We start from the raw sequence: 24,479 nt of genomic DNA on the forward strand, positions 1-24,479 counted from the left end.
GGCTTTGGGGAACATCTGAAATAACGTCTACAAACATTTCTGTAATCGGTCCGGAGTACACTCCACGGAATCCGGGTCCTGCCCCTTCCTCGAAGACAGCGGGTACCATTTACCACGCCCTTCGCTGTGGCCCTTTGCTTTTGCCAGGAACCTCAGCCCAGGACCATTTGTCTGGACCTAAGGCTCATGGGAAACTACATTACCCAGAAGCCTACTCGCCGCACGTCCAATGAAGGCCCAGGAGAGCTGCGTTTTCGTGCGTGAGAAAGGCGACTGGGCGGGCCTGGCATCCTCCTTGCAATCGGCATTTTCTCACTTTTTGTTAGGATCTACACAAGCCCGGGCCTTTGAATGCTTGGTTAGGCCGGAGGCGGAGGCGTTGTCCTCGTTTCGTGGAGACAAATCCGAGGCTCGGCGTTGGCGACGCCCACCGTGGCCCTGCCGCTGGGGTGAGGCTTGGGACAGCTGTGTTTGCGTCCCCGACCTAGAGCCGGCGTCTCCAGCCCCGCCCACAGAGTCCGATGGCTGCGGCTGCGCCCAGGTACCCGGCTCAGGTAAACGCGCGCCCCCCGGGCCCTCCCCGCCCTCCCCCTCCCAAACCCTCCAGGCCCGAGCGCGGGGCGCCTGGTCGCGTCCCTGCGGCCCGGGTCCCGGTGTTCGGGCCGGGGAGGCGCTCGCAGGCTGGGGCCCAGTGTCTGAGCGCCTGCGTGACGGGGTGCGGGAGCTGGTTGTAGGGGAGGGGCCGTTTGGTGCAGGGCCTGGGCGGGACTGAGACGGAGGAAAACCGGAGTCTGGGGTCTTGCGTCTGCAGTATGCAGAGTGTGAGGGCTCACGCCTTGGGTGAGAAGTTGCACTCATTGTGAGGACTCTGGGAGCCATCAGATTTTGAGTAGAAGGACTTGGTGTGTGTGTGTTGGGGGAGGGGGGGGGCGGGCTTCAAAAGTAGCCACATTTTTTTGCGCTCAGCAAAAATTAGATTAGATTAGGGCGGGCGGGGAATATGAATTCCTGGAGACCAGTAAGTACGTAGTGTACCGGGCTCCCAAAAGTGTTTTAACGATGGGTGAACCAGAGTAGTGCCAGAGGAAAGGGAAGAAGTGGTCGGATGCTGGATAGATTTTAAGGTTAGAACCAACACTATTTACTGCTGCAACAGAAGTGGCAGTGATTGAGAGTAAGGAGTGAAAAACTAACTTTTTAATTTTTGCTGTTCTATTGTTTTTCACGGACGTCTTGAAAATGGAAATCAATAAGTCAAAGTAGAAAGGTTTCAAGGGGATCAGAAGTTGAATTTTGGACGTGGTTGATTGTGAGATGTCTCAGTTTGGAGGTGTCATATGGGGTTTGGGGATGGAAGCTTTGGGGTTGTGGGAGAATGGGCTGGGTTGGAGATGTCCACAGGGTGAGGATGGTGATCTGGGCTAGGTCAAGGCCTGGAGATCAGAATTAGGGGTAGAATTCTTAAGCATGTTATTGTATTGTATTGTATTGTATTGTATTGTATTTTTTAAGATTTTAAAGTTATCTCTACACCCAACGTAGGGCTTGAATTTACAACCCCGAGATCAAAAGTTGTGCGCTTCACTGAAGGAGCCAGCCAGGCACCCCTTAAGTGTGTTTAGTTTCAAAAGTTTTGTTTTGTTTTGTTTTGTTTTGTTTGTTTCAGGTGCACCTGGGTGGCTCAGTCAGTTAAGCCTCTGACTTCGGCTCAGGTCATGATCTTGTGGTTCACAAGTTCAAGCCCCACATCATGCTCTCTGCCAACAGCTCAGATCCTGGAGCCCGTTTCAGATTTTGAGTCTCCCTCTCTCTCTGCCCCTTCCCCACTTGGCGCTGTCTCTCCCTCTCTCTCTTTCTCTCTCTCTCTGTCTGAAAAATAAATAAAAAACATTTTTTTAAAAAGTGTGTTTTTTCTTTAAGTTCATTTTATTTATTTTGAGACAGAGAGAGAAAGCACAAGTTGGGGAGGGGCAAGGAGAGAGGAAGAGAGAATCCCAAGCAGGTCTGTGCTGTCAGGGAGGAGCCTGATGCAGGCTCAGACTCACCAACCGTGAGATCATGACCTGAGCAGAAGTCAGACGCTCAACCAACGGAGCCACTCAGGTGTCTCAGGTCAGACTGTATTAAATGCATTGGGAAAACTCCATACAGTCTGTTATAAAAGATCCCTCGTTACTGAAATAGACATAAGCTAAAAGGAATGGAGTGGAATAAGATATGAATACTAATAAGAAGGTTGGAGTGATTAATATAAGAAATGGTGAAGTTCAAAAAATATTAAAAATTTAAAAAAATGGTAAACTTCCGGGAAAGTAATATTACCAAAGATAACATAGGGATATTTTACAGTATCAAACAAGTAATTTAATCAAGAAAATACAAGAATGGTAACGTACATAAGAACAGACCTTCAAAAATTCTTTTAAAATATTTTTATTTATTTTATTTTTTAAAGTAATCTCTGCACCCAACATGAGGCTTGAACTCATGACCCCAAGATCAGGGGTCTACCAACTGAGCTAGCCAAGTGTCCCCCAAAATTATTTTAATAATTAATAGAATACACACAAAAACAGTAAGGATATGGAAAACACAACATCTCAGCTAACTTGATTCAATAGATATGTATAAAAGATTGCTCCAGGGGCACCTTGGTGGCCCAGTTAAGTGTCCAACTCTTGATTCGGCTCAGGTCATGATCTCATAGTTGTAGGATTGAGCCGCACATCGGGCTCTGTGCTGGAGCTAGAAAAAGAAGAACAAACAGAACCCCAAACCAGTAGAAGGAAAGAAATAATAAAGATTAGAGCAGAAATAAAATAGAAACTTAAAACATAATAGAACAGATCAATGAAACTAAAAGGTGGTTCTTTGGAAAGATCAACAATACTGATAAACCTTTAGCCACACTCATCAGAAATTAATAAAAATTAAAAATAGAGGGGTGCCTGGGTGGCTCAGAGTGCAAGCCGTGTGTCGATCTCTGTGCTGACAGCCCAGAGCCTAGAGCCTGCTTCAGATTCTGTGTCTCCCTCTCCCTCTGCTCCTGTCCTGCTCATGCTGTGTTTCTCTCTCTGTGTCTCTCAAAAATAAATAAGCATTAAAATTTTTTTTTAATTAAAGATAGAAGACTCCAACAGAAGCAGAAATGAAAGAGGAGAAATAACCAACACCACAAATACAAAGGATTGTAGGAATATTATGAAACATTATATGCCAACAAATAGGACAACCTAGAGGAAATAGATAAATTACTAGGATCTTATTACCTCCTAAAACTAAATCAGGAAGAAGTAGAAAATTTAAACAGACTTATTACTAGCAATGCGATTGAATGAGTAATCAAAAATCCCCCAACAAAGGAAAGGCCAGGACCAGATGGCTTCACAGGTGAATCCTACCAAACATTGAAAGAAGAGTTAATACTTATTCTTCTCAAACTATTCCAAAAAATAGAGGAAAGAAAACTTCCAGATTCATTTTACAAGGCTAGTATTATCCTGGCACCAAAACCAGATGAAGACACTACCAAAAAAAAAAAAAAAAAAGAGAGAGAGAGAGCGAGAACTACAGGCCAATATCTGATGAACATAGATGTAAAAATTTTCAACAAAATACTAGCAAATGGAATCAAACCAAACATTACAAATAATTCACTACAATCAAGTGGGATTTATTCCTGGTATACAAGGGTGAGTTCAGTATTCACAAATCAATCAATGTGGTACATTACCTGAACAAGAGAAAGAATAAAAACCACATGATCACGTGAGTAGATATAGAGAAAGCTTTTGTCAAAATACAACACCCATTCATTTTTTAAAAGTTTTTCTAATTTATTTAAGTGATCTCTACACCAAATGTGGGACTTGAACTCATGACCCCAAGATCAAGAGTCACATGTTCTTCCAACTGAGCCAGTCATGTGGCCCATACAACATTCTTTTATGATAAAACTCTCAACAAAGTAGGTTTAGAGGAAATATACTTCAACTTGATAAAGGCCATATATGAAGAACCACAGCTACCCTCATGCTCAATGGTGACAAACAGAGCTTTCTCCCTAAGATCAGGAGATAGACAAGGACCTCACTGTCACCACTTTTATTCAACATAGTACTGGAAGTCCTAACCATAACAATCAGACAACAAAAGGAAATGAAAGGAATCCAAATTGGTAAGGAAGAAGAAGTAAAACTTTCACTATTTGCAGATGACATAATACTTTATATAGAAAACCTGAAATACTCCACCAGAAAATTCTAAAATTAATAAATGAATTTGGTAAGGTCACAGGATACAAATTAGTAGCATTTTGGTGAGTCTAGGTGGTACAGTTAGTTAAGCATCCAACTCTTGGTTTCTGCTCAGGTCATGATGTCTTGTTTTCATGGGTTTGAGCCCCACATTGGGGTCGCACTCACAGTGCAGAGCCTGCTTGGAATTCTCTGTCTCCCTCACTCTCTGCCCCTCCCCCACTTGCACTGTCTCTGACTCTTTCAAAATAAATAAACGTTTAAAAAAGTCAGTTACACTTTTACTTACTTTTTTTAAAGTTTATTTATTTATTTTGAGAGCGTGAGTGCAAGAGAGGAAGAAACAGAGAGAAGGAGAGACAGAATCCCACGTAGGTTCCACACTGTCAGTGCATAGCCTGACGGACTTGAACTCGCAAACCATGAGATCATGACCTGAGCGAAGATCAGGAATCTGGTGCTTAACCAACTGGGCCACCCAAGGGCCCCTCAGTTACATTTTTATTCACTAATAATGAATTAGCAGAAAGAGAAATTAAGAAAACAATCCCATTTATAATTGCACCAAAAATAATAACATGCCTAGGGATAAACTTAACCAAAGAGGTGAAAGACTGTACTATGAAAACTATAAAACATTGATGAAAGAAAGTGAAGATAACTGAAACAAATGGAAAGATATTCCATGCTCATGAATTGGGAGAGCAAATATTGTTAAAATGTCCATATTACCTAAGCAAACTACACATTTAATGCAATCCCTATTAAAATACCAACAGCATTTTTCACAGAACTAGAACAAATAATCCTAAAATATGTATGGAACTACAAAAGACTCCAAATAGCCAAAGCTATCCTGAGAAAGAACAAAACTGGAGGTATTACAATCCAATTTTCAAGATATACTACAAAGCTCTAGTAATCAAAACAATATAGTAATGACAGAAAACAGACACGTAGATCAGTGGAACAGAACAGAGAGCTGATCTGTTGGTCAATTGATCTTCAACAAAAGAAGCAAAAATATCCAGTGAGAAAGATAGTCTCTAATAAGTGGTGTTGGGAAAACTGGGCAGCTACATGCAAAACCATGAAACTGGATCACTTTCTTATATCATACACAAAAATAAAATGGACGAAAAACCTTACTGGAAGACCTGAAACTATAAAAATCCTAGAAGAGAGCAGAGACAGTAATTTCTGTCTATGGCCATAGCAACATTTTTCTAGATATGTCTCCTAATCAAGGGAAACAAAAGCAAAAATAAAATATTGTGACTACATCCAAAGAAAAGTTTCTGCAGAGAAAATGAAATGATAAAACAAAAAGACCACCCCTACTGAATGGGAGAAAGTATTTGCAAATGATATATCTGATAAAGTGTTAGTATCTAAAATATATACAGAACTTTTACAACTCAACACCAAAAATACCCAAAGAATTTAGTTCAAAAATGGGCAGAAGATGTGAACAGATAATTCTCCAAAGGCGGCATCCCAATGGCCAACAGACCTGTCAAAAGATGCTCAATATCACTTATTATCAGGGAAATGAAAATCAAAACCACAATGAGGGGTGCCTTGGTGGCTCATCTGGTTGAGCATCTGACTCTTGATTTTGGCTCAGGTCATGATCTCACAGTTCGTTGAGTTCGAGCCCGACATGGCAGTGCAGAGCCTGCTTGGGATTCTCTCTTTCACTGTCTCTGCCCCTCCATTGCTTGCTCTCCTGCTTTCTTAAAAATAAGTAAATTAGACACACACACACACACACAATGACCCTTACACCTGTTGGAATGGCTAAAATAAAAAACACAAGAAACAACAAGTATTGGTGAGGATATGGAAAAAAAGGATCCCTTGTGCACTTTTGGTGGGAATGCAAGCTGGCAAGATGGTATGTATATCCAAAGCAATATTTTCCAGCGATAAAAAAAGATGAAATCTTGCCACATGCAATAATGTGGATGGACCTAGAGGGTGTAATGCTAAGTGAAAATTGGTCAGAGAAAGACAGATATCCTATGATTTCACTTGTATGTGAAATTTAAGAAAGAAAGTAGATGAACAAGGAAAAAAAATGAAACAAAACAAGATTTTTATTTATTATTATTATTTTTTTAATGTTTATTTTTTTGACAGAGAGAGAGAGACAGAGCATGAGCGGGGGAGTGGCAGAGAGAGAGGGAGACACAGAATCTGAAACAGGCTCCAGGCCCTGAGCTGTCAGCACAGAGCCTGACGCAGGGCTCGAACTCACAGACCGCAAGATCACGACCTGAGCCGAAGTCAGATGCTCAACCGACTGAGCCACCCAGGCGCCCCAACAAGATTTTTAAATATAGAGAACAAACTGGTGGTTACCAGAGGGGAGGTGGGTCAGAGATGAGTGGAAAAGATGAAGGGGAATAAGAGTACACTTATCATGATGAGCACTGAATAACACGTAGAATTGTTGAATCAATATATTGTCCACCTGAAATTAATATAACACTGTATGTTAATTATACTGGAAACAAGAAAATCAAGAGAGGATATCTCCAATGTCTAAAATTGTGAAGGGATCAATGCATAGTCCATACAAAGAAATAGCATTAATCAGAGCAAGAAATAAGACTCCAGTCTAAATGCCCAAATTATGAGCGGTCAGTAGAAGTGGGTACCCAAGTGGCTATCAGGCATGTGAAAAGTATACAAACACATTTTAGTTTAGAAATTAATACCAAATACAACTGTCTTACAGAACACATAATAGAATATAAAGAGAATTCTAAGTCATCTGAAAAGTATACTAGAACTAACCTCATGAATATAGATACAAATAACATTAAGACTATATTAACAAAGTTCAGCAATGTATAAAATGTACTATACACCATAACCAAGAGAGATGTATTCCAGTGATGCCAGGCTGCTTTAATATTAGCAAAACATTATGTTATCTAACATATTAAACAGGATAAGGAAAAATTATCATATCAATTGGTACAAAAAATTCACTGGCATAAGTAAATGTAAAGTGCTGTGTACAGGTTCTCTCCCTTTACATATATGTATGAATACACATATGAAGCGTAGACAGATGTAAGTGAACTATAGTCTATATGTCAACAATGCATAGAACACAAAAATTGAATGATGAAATTGTTACAGGTCAATTATATAGCATCAAATAATACAATTCTTAGGAATCAGAATAATATGTTTAAGTTACTTCATTACATTCATTAACAAAAAAATTTTTAATGTTTATTTATTTTGGGGAGAGGGAGAGACTGAGTGTGAGCAGGGGAGGGGCAGAGAGAGTGGGAGACACAGAATCCAAAGCAGGCACCAGGCTCTGAACTGTCAGCACAGAGGCCGATGTGGGGCTGAACCCACAAACAGTGAGATCATGACCTGAGCCCATGTTGGATCCTTAACCCTGACTGAGCTATTCAGGCGCCCCACATTACATTCATTTTTAAATATTTTTTTGAAAGCTACAAAGTTATTTGAATATTACTGAAAACTTGGTTGTTGAAACCTACAAAACTCTTCTGCTGAGAGAAATTAAAGGTGTCCTAAATAAATGGTATGACATTTTCCATAGAATTCATTGGCTTCACTTTTTCTCCCTAGAAGTGTACAGTACCCTGTTTGGTCTTCAGTATCAAGGGACGTTGTCCTGTTGGGACACTGAACCTGGTGGGTATGAGTCAGGAATTCAGTGTGAGCTTCCACTGAATACACAGATCCATGTGAGACCCAGTTTACCTGAGGGTGGTTGGGGACAGGAGATGAGCACCTGGAACCCTCTGAATCAAGGGTGCAGGTTAAGAAGATGTGGATGGTCAGGAGTCACTTTCTTTCCTCCGGTGGGAAGGGTCTGAAGTGCTGTTGGGAGAATGACCAGAGGATAGCATGTAATTCCCCAGGTAATAAATAGTTCCAATCACCATATGTTTTGTATACTAGTATTTCCCCACTTCAGAAATGAGGAAGTGGAGGCTTGGAGAGGTGAGGCCATGCTCAAGGAATCATAATCAATAATGGAGTTACTTACTGCAAACCCAGGTTAGCTTTCCTCTAGAGCTGAGGCCCTGAAGTTAGATGCCATCTGGCAGATTCCATTGCCAATTGGAACCTAAACACTGTGTGATTGGTTGTAATTCAAGTTCAAAGTTTGTGAATTTGAACAGAAGATACAGAAGAAATGTGCTACAAAATTTGAAATGATGTCCACCCTAAGCTACAATTCAGTCCTGAGGAAAAACATTTTTTTAACTTTTTTTTTTTTTATTATTTTTTTTAACGTTTTATTTATTTTTGAGACAGAGAGAGACAGAGCATGAACGGGGGAGGGACAGAGAGAGAGGGAGACACAGAATCGGAAGCAGGCTCCAGGCTCTGAGCCATCAGCCCAGAGCCCGACGCGGGGCTCGAACTCATGGACCGCGAGATCGTGACCTGAGCCGAAGTCGGACGCCCAACCGACTGAGCCACCCAGGCGCCCCTTAACTTTTTTTTTTTAATGTTTATTTGTTTTTGAGAGAGACAGAGACAGGCCGTGAGTGGGGGAGGGGCAGAGAGTGAGGGAGACACAAAATCTGAAGCAGGCTCCAGGCATTGAGCCCGTCAGCACAGAGCCCTATGTGGGGCACGAACTCATGAATTCACGAACCATGAGATCATGACCTGAGCCGAAGTCGGATGCTTAACCGACTGAGTCACCCAGGCGCCCCGAAAAATATTTTTTAAATTGTAAATCTTGAATCATGCTTAGAAAAACATAACCTTAGTGCAACAGGCTACCCAAAACACGCAGAAACGTATAGCATTCTGTATGTTTGATTGTTTTTTCATAGAATAGTTTTGAATGTCACAGGTTGTACACACTGTTCTGTCCTTTAAAAATTTTAATCATTTCTATTAAGGCTACTTGTTGGTCTGGCGTATGTGTATTTGAATTTTGATAGATATGGTCTTTAAGTCTGCAAATGGGCAGCATGGACTCCTCTTCAGCCACATGGGTATATGAGAGCCCAGATTGGTGGTGATGAGGATTGTATCCAGCACTAAATGTGCACCTTGCACCATTTTAAGTGCTTTATACATAACTTCACCAATATATACAGACTGTTTTTTCCTGCCATTTTAATGAATGGAGCATTATGTGTGAGAAGCATTTAAACAACTGCACAGAGGTCTACCAGGGAGGTTTTGTCTTCATTTTTCATTTCACATCCTGGAGGTGAAACTGTTCCCCTTGCGTCCCAAATTAGGAGGGGTGAGACTGGGATTTACGAATCCTGAACCTCCAGAATAGCCAGGGCCAGTTCATTCATGCTTAGGACATGGGACACCTGCTGTGGCTTGGGAGCAACTGGCAGACTTAGCACACAGTAGGCTCTCAATAAATGATTTCTTTGCCTTCCACCTCTGACCACCCTGGCTTCCTGTCCGAGCCCCATGGGGTGGTAGTCACTACAATACCCAGAAGGCTCTGCATCATGAGGTGGCAGCTCCCAGCCAATGATGGGCCAGGAGAGGAGGTCTTTTCCTGCCAGTGCTTCTGGTCACAGCAGAACTTCCAGAGTCATCCTCCTGGTGGCTAGTTTGTTTTTTTTTTAAGGGAGGTCTGTGTGTGTGTGTGTTTCTTAATGTGTATTTTCAAGAGAGAGAGAGATTGACAGAGCAAGAGTGGGGGAGGGGCAGAGAGAGAGGGAGACACGGAATCCGGAGTGGTCTCCAGGCTCCGAGCTGTCAGCACAGCGCCCGACACAGGGCTCAAACTTAGGAACCATGAAATCATGACCTGAGCTGAAGTCAGATGCTTAACTGACTGAGCCACCCAGGTGCCCCAGATTGTATTTTCTGTTTGTTACTTTACGAAGGCCTGTTTTGTTTGAAGTGGATTGTGAGAAGAAAGGTAGGGAGTTAGAGGTGACTCAAAATTGTGAACATGCTGCACTATGAACTGAACTGGGGAAGTCAGTCGTAAAACTAATGTTCAGAGGATTGGGTGGAGATAAGGAAGTTGTGACTACTGAGGAAAAAGCATGTGTATAATTGATGAAATAATGCCTCCCAAAGATGTCCATGTTCTAATCCCTTGAACTTCTGGATATGTTACCTCACGTATCACAAGGGACTTCATGTATATGATTGAATTAAGTATATTAAAATGGAGAGATTATCCATTGGGCCCAGTGTAATCACAGAAGAATAGAGTCAAAGAAGATTTGAGGAAACAAACAGAGGTCAGAGTGATAACATATGTTGGCTTTGAAGACAGAGGAAAGGGCAAGGAGTCAAGGATTGCATGAGCTCTTGAGAAACTGGGAAAGTTAAGGAAACATTCTTCTGTAGAACTGCCCAAAGGAACACAGTCCTGATTTTATCCTAGTGAGTGCTATTTTGGATTTATAGTCTCTAGAGTGGTAAGAAGATGAATTTGTGTTAAGCCACAATGTGGTAATGGTTTGTTACAGCAGCTATAGGAAACTAATACAACGTGCAGCAGAGAATTGGAAGAAGGCTGCAGGTACCTGAAATACGCATGGAGTTCTGGGTGCCTGAAATTGAAGGAAAGGTCCAGACTGAGAGGCCTTCAAAGCAGGAATGGGGGCTTTCCTTTGGCAATTGGGGCCACTTGAGGTTTGTTGCAAGATGGGATCCCGAATGTACTGCCAAGCGTTCTCTCTGTGCTAGTTGCAGGGCAACCTGTGAGGAGTCTGGTGTGGGCAAGAAGAGTGGTGCTAGGTGACTGAAGGTGTGTGTGGGGGTGTGGTCTGAGAAGTGACGTGCACGAGAGGGGAGAGTGTCAACTGATGGTCCTGCAGCCCTGCTACTGGGGGCTTCCGTGAGAGCAGTGAGTCTAGGTTTATGTCTAGGAGGCATGATTTAGGGCGCCCCAGAGGAACTGGCAGGCACATGGGGATGTGGCTGAGCCTGACATTGTTGTGGGTAGAGTGGGGATACTCAGTCAAGAGACTTTTCCTGGACCCTGCTGGCCATGTCATTGCAGGGCTGTGTGATCTCTGAGGACGTGTTTGTGTACTTCTCGTGGGAAGAATGGATGCTCCTTGATGATTCTCAGAGACTTTTATATCAGGATGTGATGCTCGAGAACTTTGCACTTTTAGCCTCACTGGGTAAGGTCCGCACACCAATCCCATCTTCTTTCTCTTTTTCGCCACGGACTGCTGTGTCCTTCCCTGGTCAGATCACAGGCACTGCTTCCCTGCCAGGCTTCCTGGAGTAGGCGCTGTGGGTGCCAGGTCTGAGCCATATGGAGTGTTCTCGCCTCTTAGTGACCCCATCCCGAAGCCACACAGCTAAGGCTTTGGGAGTCACAGCACGTGGTTTGCCCCATGGATGCCTTTGTCTTGGGCATTTTCTGGGCTGGTGAATCTGTCCATAACTATGGTACCTCTGTGCCTAAAGTTCCTCTCCCTTTTTCTAGGTGACATTTTCTGGGGCTTACTTATACCAGGAGTTTGCAGGACCTTTGTGCCTGCAAAACCTTCCTTCAAGGTTTTTGTTTTGGTGATAATTTTTTTTTTGAACTTGTGGAGCATCATGGGATGAGTTGCTCTGGCCGGTAGTGGCCGCTCACCTGTCCTGTGTCTCCCTCAGGAATTGCACCCTCCACATCACGCTTAGTCGCACAACCAAAGCAAAGGGAAGATCCCTGGGTGCCTGACCAGGTGGATGTGACCCCAGCCACAGAAAGAGAGGCTCCGAAGGGACCTGGACCTGGTGAGTGCATGTGGGGGAGGGCCATGATATCAAGGCGGGGTTCAAAACCAGCAGAATTAATTTTGCACACCAGTGCTTGGTTTCAAGGCTGGTGGCCACACAGTATTCCCATCCTTCCCCGTTCTTGACGTCGTCGCTTATTTCCCCTCTGACTTGAAGCCCCTTGCGTCTCTCATTTGCCCTGCACCCGGTCTTCTCCACTGCTCAGTCCATGTTGTTCTGCAGCGTTGACACTTAACGTGTCAGGAGATGGGCCCATACCCTTAAATAATCCTTGAGCACCAGCTATACACTTGTAAGTGGATCTTCCTGGGCCTGTGCATGCCCTTCTGCCTAGCACTCCCCTGTCTCGGCAGCCAGATTCCTCCCGGAAGCCGTTTGCCGTACTCTGTGCACATATCCTTGTCTTCGGGGGGCTTCCGTCATTCTGTGACCTTCAGAGACCCAGTTCTGTGTTTTCAGCCCATTTCTTAACCTGTCCCAACCTCCCTTGTCCTATAAACGGTCCTGCTGATGTGTTCCTGTATGCGTCATACACTCATTTGTGATGGGGTTGCGCGTCCGCAGAGTCCAGCATGCGTGTCAGCAACGCTTCTCTGGTTTCAGGTTGTTGGTGTGCAGTGGAGGATAATGATACATCCTCTGTCTCCTCAGAAGGAGTGTCATGGGTCAGGACTCCTGAGGCAGGTGTGAAGACCCGCCCATGTGACAGCTCTGGCTCAGTGTTGAAAGAAATCTTATACCTGACTGAACGCCAGCAGGGAGAGGCCAGGCCGAAGCCGCCCGCACGGGGGGCACATTGGAAGCAATGGTGGCTCAATGCCAGCCTCCATCAGCACCAGAAGCAGCCCACTGGAGAGAGGCCCTTCCGAAGAGGTGAGGGCAGGGCCTCCGTGAAAAGCTGCAGACCCTACGTGCCAGAGAAGTCCTCCATGTGCACGGAGGGTAGGATGGACTTGCCAGCCCCCTCTGGCCTTCCTCAGCACCAAGTCCCCTGCATGCCTTTGAAGGCCTACAAGAGCACCGGGCTTGGCGGAGCCCTTCACACTGGACAGAGGCATCACAGGTGCACTGAATGTGGGAAAGTGTTCACCCGCAAAGACACGCTTACGCGGCACCAGAGAATCCATAGTGGAGAAAGGCCTTATGAGTGCAGCCAGTGTGGGAAACTCTTTAGCCAAAGCTGTGACCTTTTCAAACACGAGACCATACACACTGGAGAAAGGCCGTATGAGTGCCGCGAATGTGGGAAATTTTTTAGACAAATCTCTGGCCTCATTGAACATAGGCGAGTTCACACTGGCGAAAGACTCTATCAGTGCAGCAATTGTGGAAAATTCTTCAGTAGTAAGTCTAACCTCATTAGACACCAAGAAGTTCACACAGGAGCAAGGCCTTATGTATGCAGCACATGCGGGAAAGAGTTCAGCCGCAAACATACGCTCCTTCTGCACCAGAGAACTCACACTGGAGAGAGACCTTACGAGTGCAGTGAGTGTGGGAAGGCCTTTAGCCAGAGCTCTCACCTTAACGTGCACTGGAGAATTCACAGCAGTGATTATGAGTGCAGCAGATGTGGGAAAGCCTTTAGCTGCATCTCTAAACTCGTTCAGCACCAGAAAGTTCACTCTGGAGAAAATCCTTACGAGTGCAGCAGGTGTGGGAAAGCCTTCACCCAGAGGCCGAATCTGATCCGGCACTGGAAAGTTCACAGTGGAGAGCGGCCTTATGTGTGCGGCAGATGTGGGAAAGAGTTTAACCGCAAACACACACTTGTTCTCCATCAGAAGATTCACACAGGAGAGAAGCCTTAATACTGCAGCAAATGTGGGAGATCCTTTAGTCAATGCCCCAACTTATAGTTCATTTGAGAATTCCCAGCAGGGATCGTGTGTGCATCGGACATAGGACAGCCTTCACCCAAAGACTAAACCGTTTTCAGCACGGGAAAGTCTACCCTGGACAAAGGCCTCAGCTGTACAGCGAATGTGCTGTCTCCTCATTCAGCCTGACCGTTCTCCCCAGAGTGAAGCTCTGAGAGTAGGCTTTGTGAGGGAGCCATCATTCACAAGTCGTAGCTCACACTTGTGCACATCTACGCTGGGGAGATTCCTTGGGAGCGCCTGGTATGTGAGGTGCGTTCAGGAGCTGTGTTGCACATTGTAAACTGCTGAGTCCCTTTGTCAGTGGCAAAGCCACCCTACCGTTGAGCTCCACCATGTGTGTCTGTCACTTCAGCGTGCTCAGGCAGGCGGACCTCTGTGCTGTCTCCACGGTCCCTTGCAGTCATGTTTGGCCTCCACGGACCATCAGGGGCCTCATTTCCTTCCTTTTGTCTGGGTTAAGTGTGGAAAGAGTTGGCTCACGAGATGGGTTTTCCAGGAAGCTTGCAAAGGTTTGTCTTCGTGGACTTTTTGGTCTCGTGTCATGCTCTCTGTGGATGTCTACGGTCTCACGTCATCCAGCCCTGGAACTGCATGCCTCTCGTTGCTCATGTTTGTACAATAATAAAATGCTTATTCTTTCAGCCATTTTTAATCTGGAGGGTTCTGTTCATTGTGTGGGGTGTGTTGAGGACATAGTTGTATTCTACCAACATGAAAGGATCAAGTTTATGGGAGCCCCCAGTTTTCCATGTCTCAGAGAGGACAGTGTGATGGCAGAGGAAAGCTCTCATTCCAGGTTTGGCCTAATTTGTGCTGCTGCCCGAGGTCTTCTGGGAAAGACTTACGGGCTTTGTGGGACCTGTCATGTGGCCTGGGTCCGTAAGTAACTGTGGAGAGGTAGTTGTGACAACCTCCAGTGCATCTGGAAGCAGAATGAGTCTGGTCCCTGGTTCCTATGGAATGTCTCATGTCCCCAGGCACCATGAAGAGGAAACTGGCCTCTGGTACCTGACAAGGAGCCTGAGTCAGAATTCGGTAGGTAGATGTCACTGGCTGGAAGAGCTACAGGAGCCAGGCAGGAACTATAATGGATACAGGAACAAAGTGTAATTAATATGGGGTTAGAGAGATTGCAGCATGCTAGAAGGGATGCCCCCCAAGAGGTACCTGCTTGGATATTCCCCAACTATGGCTGAACAGAATGAGAAGGTGCAGACATTTTCAGGACCTCCAGAGCTGCCTCCTGTGGCCAAGACCACTTGCAGGACAAATAATCTAAGTATTTTGTGGATTTTCTTAGACTCTGGATGGCTCAAGTCAGAGCTCTTGCTGTGCAGGCAGGAAAACGGGTTGAGAGAAGGGAGATCTGGGATTCCAGGGATGTGGCTTTTGTGACTTACCCAGTGTTCTTGGTGACTTATATAGAAACAGTTTTCATTGGTTGCCAATTGACACTGCCCCTGCGGCAGGACTGCTCCCAAGGTGTGAGAGGAGAGACGATGAAGTAAACAGGGTTGCCTATAGGATTTAATTTGTCTTTCCTATTTTCTTAAGATGGACCATGTCATTTATTTGAGAACTTCCTTCTAATATAGTCATTTTGTAAGTTTCCTTATAATGACTATGCTAGCAGCATTCCCCGCATTTTGATATATTGTGCGTTTGTTTCATCTAATACAGAATCAGTTTAAAATTGGCTGAAAAAGTTCCAGCTTTATTTTTAGGGACTTCTGAGTATCTGGCTTTGACACTTGGCTAAGATGAGAGCCATGCATTTATTATGTGTTGCTTAATACCCCAAATTTCCTGACCACACCTAGTCCCAGTTTGGGTTGGCATAATGGTCAGATAGTCTAGCTTGACTGTGTTACCAAAAATGCATAAAAACTCCTACCGGTATCTTCTGACTCTCTGTAAGCCAGGGCTCATTACTCTGGGAATGAACCACAAGAGTGTGTAAATAAGAATCTGGGAAACTACCTGGATGTTTGACCCCTAATATGCTTTTAAGAGAACCTGACATACGAGTGTGCTCTGTGGAGTCATGCAAGTATTTTCAATTACAATGTGTGAAATGTTTGCAGTTGGTGATGAGGATGGGGTCTTTGATATGACCCTTGATTCCAGTTCAAATAATAATGACTAAGAGGGCAGTGCCTGGATGGATCAGTCGGTAGAACACGTGACTCTTGATCTCAGGGTCGTGAGTTCAGTCACCACATTGGATGTGGAGCGTACTTTTAAAATATGACTAAGGGGTTATTACACAGGAAGAAAGATGACAGAGGCTGATGAGAGGATTTTTATTAATAGGTTGGTTACTAGGCCATCCCTGAGTTGAGTATGCATAAGTGTTGTACTCAACCAGAAGAAAAGCCAAGTGAGAACTGAACTCTGTAGGTCCAGTGTAAATGGATTGCAAATCAAATACAAGCTAAGAGGATGTCAGCCAAGAATATGGTTCCTTTGCTGCCCCTCCCCCATTATTCTAGCAAAAGTAAATGGCATCAGAGAAACAGCTAGAGGCTCTTAAAGCTGTAGATTATAGCCTGTGGTTCAGTATACCATACCTTCTATCTCCATCCCTCTGAGCCAGCTGGTGATTGACATCATGATAAAAGGGGAGATAAGGGGCACCTAAGTGCTCAGTCGGTTAAGCGTTTAAGCGTCCGACTCTTGGTTTCAGCTCAAGTCATGATCTCATAGTTCGCGAGTTCGAGCCCTGTGCCCAGCTCTACTCTGACAGTGCAGAGCCTGCTTGGGATTCTCTCTCTCCCTCTCTCTCTCTGCCCCTCCCCTGTTTGCTCTATCTCTCAAAAATGAATAAAATTTTTAAAAATTAAAAAAATAAGGTGTGGGAGACAATATGATGTGAGGCATGATATTATACATCTCTTTATTCAGCTCTCTTGAATGGGGCTTAATGCTGGGAGAAAGATAAGGATTATTCAGAAGAAAGGTAACAATTTAAATAAAAGAGTTGGAAGAAATCTGAGAATAACTGAATCAGATAAAGATGTTCAGGTAGTTGATTAAAAGTGACACTAGGTGCCTGGGTGGCTCAGTTGGTTAAGTGTGCAACTCTTAGTTTCGGCTCAGGTCATGATCTCATGGTTTGTGAGGTCGAGCCCCACCTCGGGGTCTATGCTGACAGCATGAACCTGATTCTCTGTCTCCTCTCTGTGCCCTTCCCCTACCCACATGTGCTGTCTCAAAATAAAAAAGATTATTTAAAAAATGCCATTAGGGGCGCCTGGGTGGCGCAGTCGGTTGAGCGTCCGACTTTAGCCAGGTCACGATCTCGCGGTCCGTGAGTTCGAGCCCCGCGTCAGGCTCTGGGCTGATGGCTCGGAGCGTGGAGCCTGTTTCCGATTCTGTGTCTCCCTCTCTCTCTGCCCCTCCCCCATTCATGCTCTGTCTCTGTCCCCAAAATAAATAAATAAATAAATAAATAAATAAATAAAGCCATTAAAAAGGAGAGAGTAGATGGAATAGTTACTAAAATTTTGATGCAGCACTATAAGAAATTGATACTCTGTTCAAAGAACTGGGACAAATTATTTCAATTGATCCCAGTCATGATAAACTTTAAAATATTAAGATTATAGGGGCGCCTGGGTGGCTCAGTTGGTTAAGCGTCCAACTTCAGCTCATGGTCATGATCTCACGGTTCACAAGTTTGAGTCCTGCATTGGGCTCTGTGCTGACGGCTCAGAGCCTGGAGCCTGCTTCAGATTCTGTGTCTCCCTCTCTCTCTGCCCCTCCCCCACTCACGTTCTGTCTGTCTGTCTGTCTCTCTCTCTGTCAAAAGTAAGCAAAACATTTTTAAAAATTTAAATATTAATATTATAAAAAAAAAGAGGCCTCTATAATCTTTTGAGAACCTGTTCTGATGCTAACCAGGCAAGAAAATGCAGAGGATTATGATTGAATGATGGGCAGGCCCGGGTGTCATGATCTTTTAGCAGGGACCCCAAGTCTACTTTCATTGGTATTGGTAACATGACCTGAAGACAGTACAAATTTACAATTGCTAGGCTTGTTGATATATGTATTGTTATAACTTAAAAGTCAAATGAAAACTGAGAGGGCAATATGTGATGATTGAATGTGATGATACTATAGAAGGCTTGCAGGTGAAAGCATAGTCCACAAAGGAATTTCTGGATAGAAACCAGGTATGGTTGTTGCCTCCTCCTGGCCATAGTGCATTATTGGAATAGATATGATGTCATATTAATCTACTTAGTCCTTTTTTTAAAAGTAAGCTCTATGCCCAACGTCGGGCTTGAACTGAGGACCCCAAGATCAAGAGTTGCATGCTCTACCAGCTAAGCCAGCCAGGTGCCCCAAGGATCTTTTATTTTATTTTTTGTTTTGTTTATTTATTTTGAGAGTGGGGGGAGAGAGAGAGAGAGAGAAAGAAAGCATGTGAGTGAGCGAGTGAGGGGCAGAAAGAGAGGGAGAGAGAGAGAGAATCCCAAGCAGGTATCGTATTGTCAGCACGGAGCTCAGTATGGTGCTCTGTTCCACGACCCTAGGATCATGACCTGAACCAAAATCAAGAGTCAGATGCTTAATGGACTGAGCCACTGAGGCGCCCCCAAGGATCTTTTAGGTGCAGCTGTGTTAGCATTTGCAAATTCCCATTTAACGGTTTCATAGTGTGTGAGGAAAGCTGATGGATCTGAGAGGTTAACCATAGATTTTAGAGGGCTTGATAAGTTGTAACCCAAACGCTCACCCTAAATTGTCAGCTGTATTTGTTATGGTATCAACAGTTAAAGCTCAGGGGCATCATTATTTCGTTTTGGATTTGGCTAATGCCTTCTTTTCCATTGGGAAGCCAAAGCATTCATTAGGGGTAGACCCCAGTATTCAGATACTGTTCCCTCACAAGAACATTTTCAATAATCTGGCTGAAACTTGGCCCTTGATTTAAACTTCATTCTATGACAATATTTAGTATATGGGCAAAGGCCACTTTTGGAGGGTTAGGCCGAGAAAATATTATTTTAAATCCGACTTATTTTGTAACGATCTTGTCTAATTCATAATGTAATTGTTATTTGGTGTAATACTGGTATAACTGGTATGATCAATTTAATGGGTTCTAACAAAACCTGTGGTAATACTGACTGACATAGGTTATAAAGTATATTGGGAAACTGAATTAAAACCTCTACAGGGTGCTCTCTCAATGCAATATGTTTGGCCAGAAGAGGGACTAGAATTAGTTAATAATAATATAATTTCAAATTTAATTAATCCACAGATACCTTTAATTGACTTACTAAAAGTTTCTCAAAATCAAATTCCAGTGTAATTAATGTACATTAATTAATATATTGGTTTTAGGCATTAATATAGTGAACAATTCTATACATTACTCAGTGCTCATCATGGTAAGTGCACTCCAATTCGTCTTCACCTTTTTCATCCAACCCCCACCCACCTCCCCTCTGGTAACCTTCACTTTGTTCTCTGTATTTAAGGGTCTGTTTTTTTGTTTGTTTCATTTTTCCCTTGTTTTGTTTCTTAAATTCCACATACAGCTGAAATCATATGGTATTTGTCTTTCTCTAACTGACTTATTTCACTTAGCTTAACACCCTCTAGTTCCATCCATGTTATTACAAATGGCAATATTTCATTCTTTTTTATGGCTGAGTAATATTTCAGTGTGTGTGTGTGTGTGTGTGTGTGTGTGTGTGTGTACACATGCACACATACATATATATCACATCTTCTTTATCCCTTCGTCTATCACTGGATAGATGTTGCTTCCCTAATTTGGCTACCATAATGCTGCAGTAAACATAGGGTGCATATATCTTTTTGAATTAGGGTTTTCCTACTCTCTTTGTAAATACCCAGTGGTAGAATTACTGGATCATATGGTAATTCTGTTTATATACCGATACCTTTTTAAAGTTCCAATCTTGGTGGTGGAGAATTATAACAGTTACCAATCTTGTACATGATTACACACACCTTTGTTGCTGGAGTATATTGTTTTTTATATTTTCTTTAAACCAATAGCCACATCTCATATGAGGCACACATACATATTATATTGGCAGCTGTCTTTTTCCAGTGATGCAGGCAAAGGATTGAGAATGTGATTTATAATTAAAAACATTTAACCAACAGAAGGATAACTATGGAGGATAGAGATAGTTTTGCGCTTATCTCTGGGGATATCTGGATATCTGGTTTGACTCCTTGTTAAGATAAAGGCAGTGGGAATACAACATACTCTTTAAACTCTCCCAAGGTTGGTTTCTTTCCTGATGGCTTTCACCTGGCATAAATGATGGCTCAGGTCATGGAACCAGAGGGGCATTAAAGTTCCTCCTGGAACTTCTGCCATCTGCTCTCCTAAAGTCAAACTCTGTCATCACACAGATCTTAGTGGTTCAATCCAGAGATGAAGCATGTCCATTTGTGAATAAGGATCCTGAGGGTCTTCTGACCAGATGTGTCTTTAGGCCTCAAGGTTGGACTGCCTTGTCTTTGTCTAATTGTATCCTATACTTTGCACTTAAATAAAAGCCCTAAGGGAGAGTGGTCTTGGAGGATCACAAGGCCAAAGATAGGTGTGATATCTCTATAGGTATAATTATAATTCAAGAAATCAATGTATGTAGAAAGCTATACATGTGTACATATCCTAGGCTCCCACTGTGAAATGACCTATGGCCCCCACAATCAATGACTTACCAGTAGAAGAGAACACAACTAGTGCTCAACTATTGATTTACAAATACCATTTTTTTTAATGTTTATTTTTGAGAGAGAGAGAGACAGAGACAGAGCATGGGCAGGGAAAGGGCAGAGAGACAGAGGGAGACACAGAATCCAAAGCAGGCTCCAGGCTCTGAGCTGTCAGCACAGAGCCCAACATGGGGCTCAAACTCATGGACCGCAAGGTCATGACCTGAGCCAAAGTCAGATGCTTAACTGGCTGAGCCACCCAGGTGCCCCTATAAATACCATTTTCCTTAAAAAATTTTTTTAAATGTTTTTATTTATTTTTGAAAGAAAGAAACAGCACGAGTGGAGGAAGGGCAGAGAGAGAGGGAGACACAGAATCTGAGGCAGGCTCCAGACTACCAGCTGTCAGCACAGAGCCTGATGCAGGGTTCGAACCCATGAACTACGAGATCACAACCCAAGCAGAAGTCAGACACTCAATCTACTGAGCCACCTAGGTGCCCCTATGAATACTTTCTAGTGAAAGGAGCCAGAACTCCTTGGAGAAGCTGATTCCAAGCTGGGACAGAAAATATATTTTTTTTAAGCAGTTTACTTATTTTTGAAAGTGGGGGAGAGGAAGAGGGAGAGAGAGAGAGAGAGAGAGAGAGAGAGAGAGCAGGGGAGGGGCAGAGAGAAGGAGATGGAGAATCCCAAGCAGGCTCCAAGCCATCAGCACAGAGCCCAATGCAGGGTTCTATCTCATGAACCCTGATATCATGACCTGAGCCAAAATCAGGAGTTGGACGCTAAACCAACTGAGCCACCCAGGCACCCCACATGCCTGAAAATATTCTTGCATTTGCAAACAAGAAAATTGTAAAGAGTAACACACACACACACACAGGCTGTAGCTTTAAGGTGTTCCCACTGTCCAAATCTGGGACAATTTTAGCATAAAAATAAATATTGACAGTAATTAATTATAAACCATTGAATATATTCATAATCAGAGCCCAATTTCTTTCTCAAGCAGTGATTCCCAAAACGTCCAAGTTTCCTTCCCACCCTCCATAACTAGAAAATCAAGCAAGATATATGACGTAGTTCAAGACGTCTCCAAAACTACACTGAGGCGCAATATTTCACTAGAAGAATGCACAGAACGCAGCAACGCTGTTATATTCATGGTTGTTGTTATATTCATTCATGCAATGAATTACAGCAAAAGATTCAGATTAAAACCAGCAATAGAAGATCCCTAGGGCAGGGTTTAGGAAAGAGCAGGCACTGACCTTCCAGTTGTCCTCTCCCGGGGAGTCGTGTGGACAGCCCTGATTTCCCTCAGCAACTGTGCTTGATAGTACACATGGAGTTTTGCCAAACTCACTCAAGCTTTGGTGTCCAGAATTTTCACTGAAAGTTGGTAATGCAGACTTGTCTGATCCCCTTGTAGCTGACCTTAGTCTCTAGCTCCTCAGCAGTTACAGCTGCTAACTGTGGGCCAACGCACGACCCGTATGGTCATGTGATCATAGGATCCAGGAGCCTCCACATGTGTTTCCAAAATTGGCCCTAAGGGAAAAGAGGCTACCTGCTTGTGAATCCAAAGAATACCTCCTTGGATTTCCCTGGCAGCATATTCCTGCACAAATCATTTCTGTTTTATTAGGGAACACTTCTGGGCACTGCCTTCCTTACTAGAGTGTTTCTCTAACATTACCTGAATCATTATGGGTATTTTAGGTATCAGAATTACTTTATGTTTTTCAGTATTATGAGCAGTTTCAAATCCCAATAGCCAGGCAGTAATTGTATCTCAAATGGAAAATTTCTGGTGCGACATCCTAGCAGTTGCCCCTGGGTAGTGTTCAGAGGCTTTTGCCATAGGCCCCAATCTGGATTCCACATAAGCTATCACAGAATGGTAGAGCTACTATATGCTGTCAGAACTCCAGCTTCTAACATGTCGTTAAAGTGGTAATTGCTGGGGCGCCTGGGTGGCTCAGTCGGTTAAGCGTCCGACTTCAGCTCAGGTCACGATCTCACGGTCCATGAGTTCGAGCCCTGCGTGGGACTCTGGGCTGATGGCTCAGAGCCTGGAGCCTGCTTTGGATTCTGTGTCTCCCTCTCTCTCTCTGCCCCTCCCCCGTTCATGCTCTGTCTCTCTCTGTCTCAAAAATAAATAAACGTTAAAAAAATTTTTTTTAAAAAGTGGTAATTGCTTTGTCCACCAGGTACCTATACTGTTTCTTTTTTTCTTTTTTTTTTTTTTAACGTTTATTTATTTTTGGGACAGAGAGAGACAGAGCATGAACGGGGGAGGGGCAGAGAGAGAGGGAGACACAGAATCGGAAACAGGCTCCAGGCTCTGAGCCGTCAGCCCAGAGCCTGACGTGGGGCTCGAACTCACGGACCGCGAGATCGTGACCTGGCTGAAGTCGGATGCTTAACCGACTGCGCCACCCAGGTGCCCCAACCTATACTGCTTCATATGAACAACCTGTATGGGCTCAGGCAATCTTACTGGTACTCATTTGGCATGTCCAGTCAGCATTATTGAAGGGCAAATTTATATGCTTCCATTTTACAGTACCAGATAAGGGGAAGGCAGAAGTTGTTTGTTACACATAGATATTTCAGTGTAATCTTTTTTACAAATCAAATGACTATGTAGGGACATTATTCTATTTCCCTATTTGTGCCACAATCACACTGTCCCAATTTGTATAGTCTTTTTTTTAAGTTTATTTATTATTATGTTTATTTATTTATTTTGAGAGAGAGAGAGAGAGAGAGAGAGAGAGGAGAGAGAGAGAGGGAGAGAGAGAATCCTAAGCAGGCTCCATAAGGTCAGCACAGAGCCTGATGCAAGGCTTGAACTCATGAACCATGAGATCATGACCTGAGCCAAACAAAATCAAGAGTCAGATGCTTAACGGACTGAGCCACCCAGGCTCCCCTGCAGTATTTTTAGCTAACAGATTTGCCATTCTTTATGTTTAGATCTAGTACTTATTTATTTTTCTTTAAGGTTAAAGCTAGAAATGTTTGCTGTTTTTAACTATATCTTCAATTTGAATATTTTATTTTTTTCAGTAATTTAAAATATAGTAATTTCTGTTAACTAAGTTCCTTCTCTCCATGAATTCATCATTTACTTTTATCACATATAAGTGCCTATAAATTTATGCTAGGTATATAATAGTAAATAAGGATTCTTGTATTCTTTTTTGCTTTTACCAATAAAAATATGTGGTAGTAATATTTTATATATTGTAATGCAGTTATTTTCATCCAATGGATTATTTATTTAGTTACTTATTTAAAATTTTGTGTGCTTTTGTTAACAGCAGAGGACATCAGAAATGTTTATGTTTGTGTTGGAATTTTATTCAATAAGGTACTTATTTTTGTGAATTTAATTATTGCAAAAGGAAATGTTTTCCTATAAGACAACAGTTTTATGTTATTATTTAAAATGGATATTAATTAAATGTAATTTTTAGTTTTATTTTCAACATTCCCTCATTTTTCTTACTTTTATTGTTGTATTGCACAGTTTTGGTTGTGTTTTATTCAAACCTTTTTCCTTAGAGATTTAAGGAGAATGTTGCCTATATAAATGGAAAATTTTGACTCCCTGACATATGTGATGATTATGAACGACACAATTGATTCTAATAGTATTTCATAAGTTTCTGTAGTGTTTCTCAACTATACACTGATAGTTCTCAATCATGGGAATTTAAATCTATCTTACAGCTATTATTTCTGCCCTATTGAAAGGATTCTGCCTGGAAGACTTGATAAGGGGATATCCAGCATGGTGGTGTTCTTCCTTCTCAATTTAGGAAAGCCCTCATACTTCACCATCTAATACTGATTTTTTTTTTTT

General features: G+C 43.0%; 1 protein-coding gene across 2 annotated transcripts; it reads left to right on the forward strand.

Moving 5' to 3' along the window:
* The first annotated feature begins 245 nt into the window (after positions 1–245).
* On the forward strand, positions 246–14,477 carry ZNF671 (zinc finger protein 671). 2 transcript variants are annotated; one of them, XM_047834351.1, is made up of 4 exons: positions 246–554; positions 11,266–11,392; positions 11,877–11,999; positions 12,606–14,477. In XM_047834351.1, exons 1-4 carry the CDS (start codon positions 522–524, stop codon positions 13,811–13,813), a joined length of 1,491 nt encoding a protein of 496 aa, XP_047690307.1. In that variant the 5' UTR covers positions 246–521; the 3' UTR covers positions 13,814–14,477. The 2 variants fall into 2 exon arrangements, 1 of the variants encoding a protein (XP_047690307.1); XR_007147192.1 differs by lacking the exons at positions 11,266–11,392; positions 12,606–14,477 and having other exon boundaries at positions 11,877–11,958.
* The last annotated feature ends 10,002 nt before the right edge of the window (positions 14,478–24,479 follow it).

Source organism: Prionailurus viverrinus, chromosome E2 (assembly GCF_022837055.1).
Source record: "Prionailurus viverrinus isolate Anna chromosome E2, UM_Priviv_1.0, whole genome shotgun sequence".
NCBI classification, from domain to species: Eukaryota; Metazoa; Chordata; class Mammalia; order Carnivora; family Felidae; genus Prionailurus; species Prionailurus viverrinus.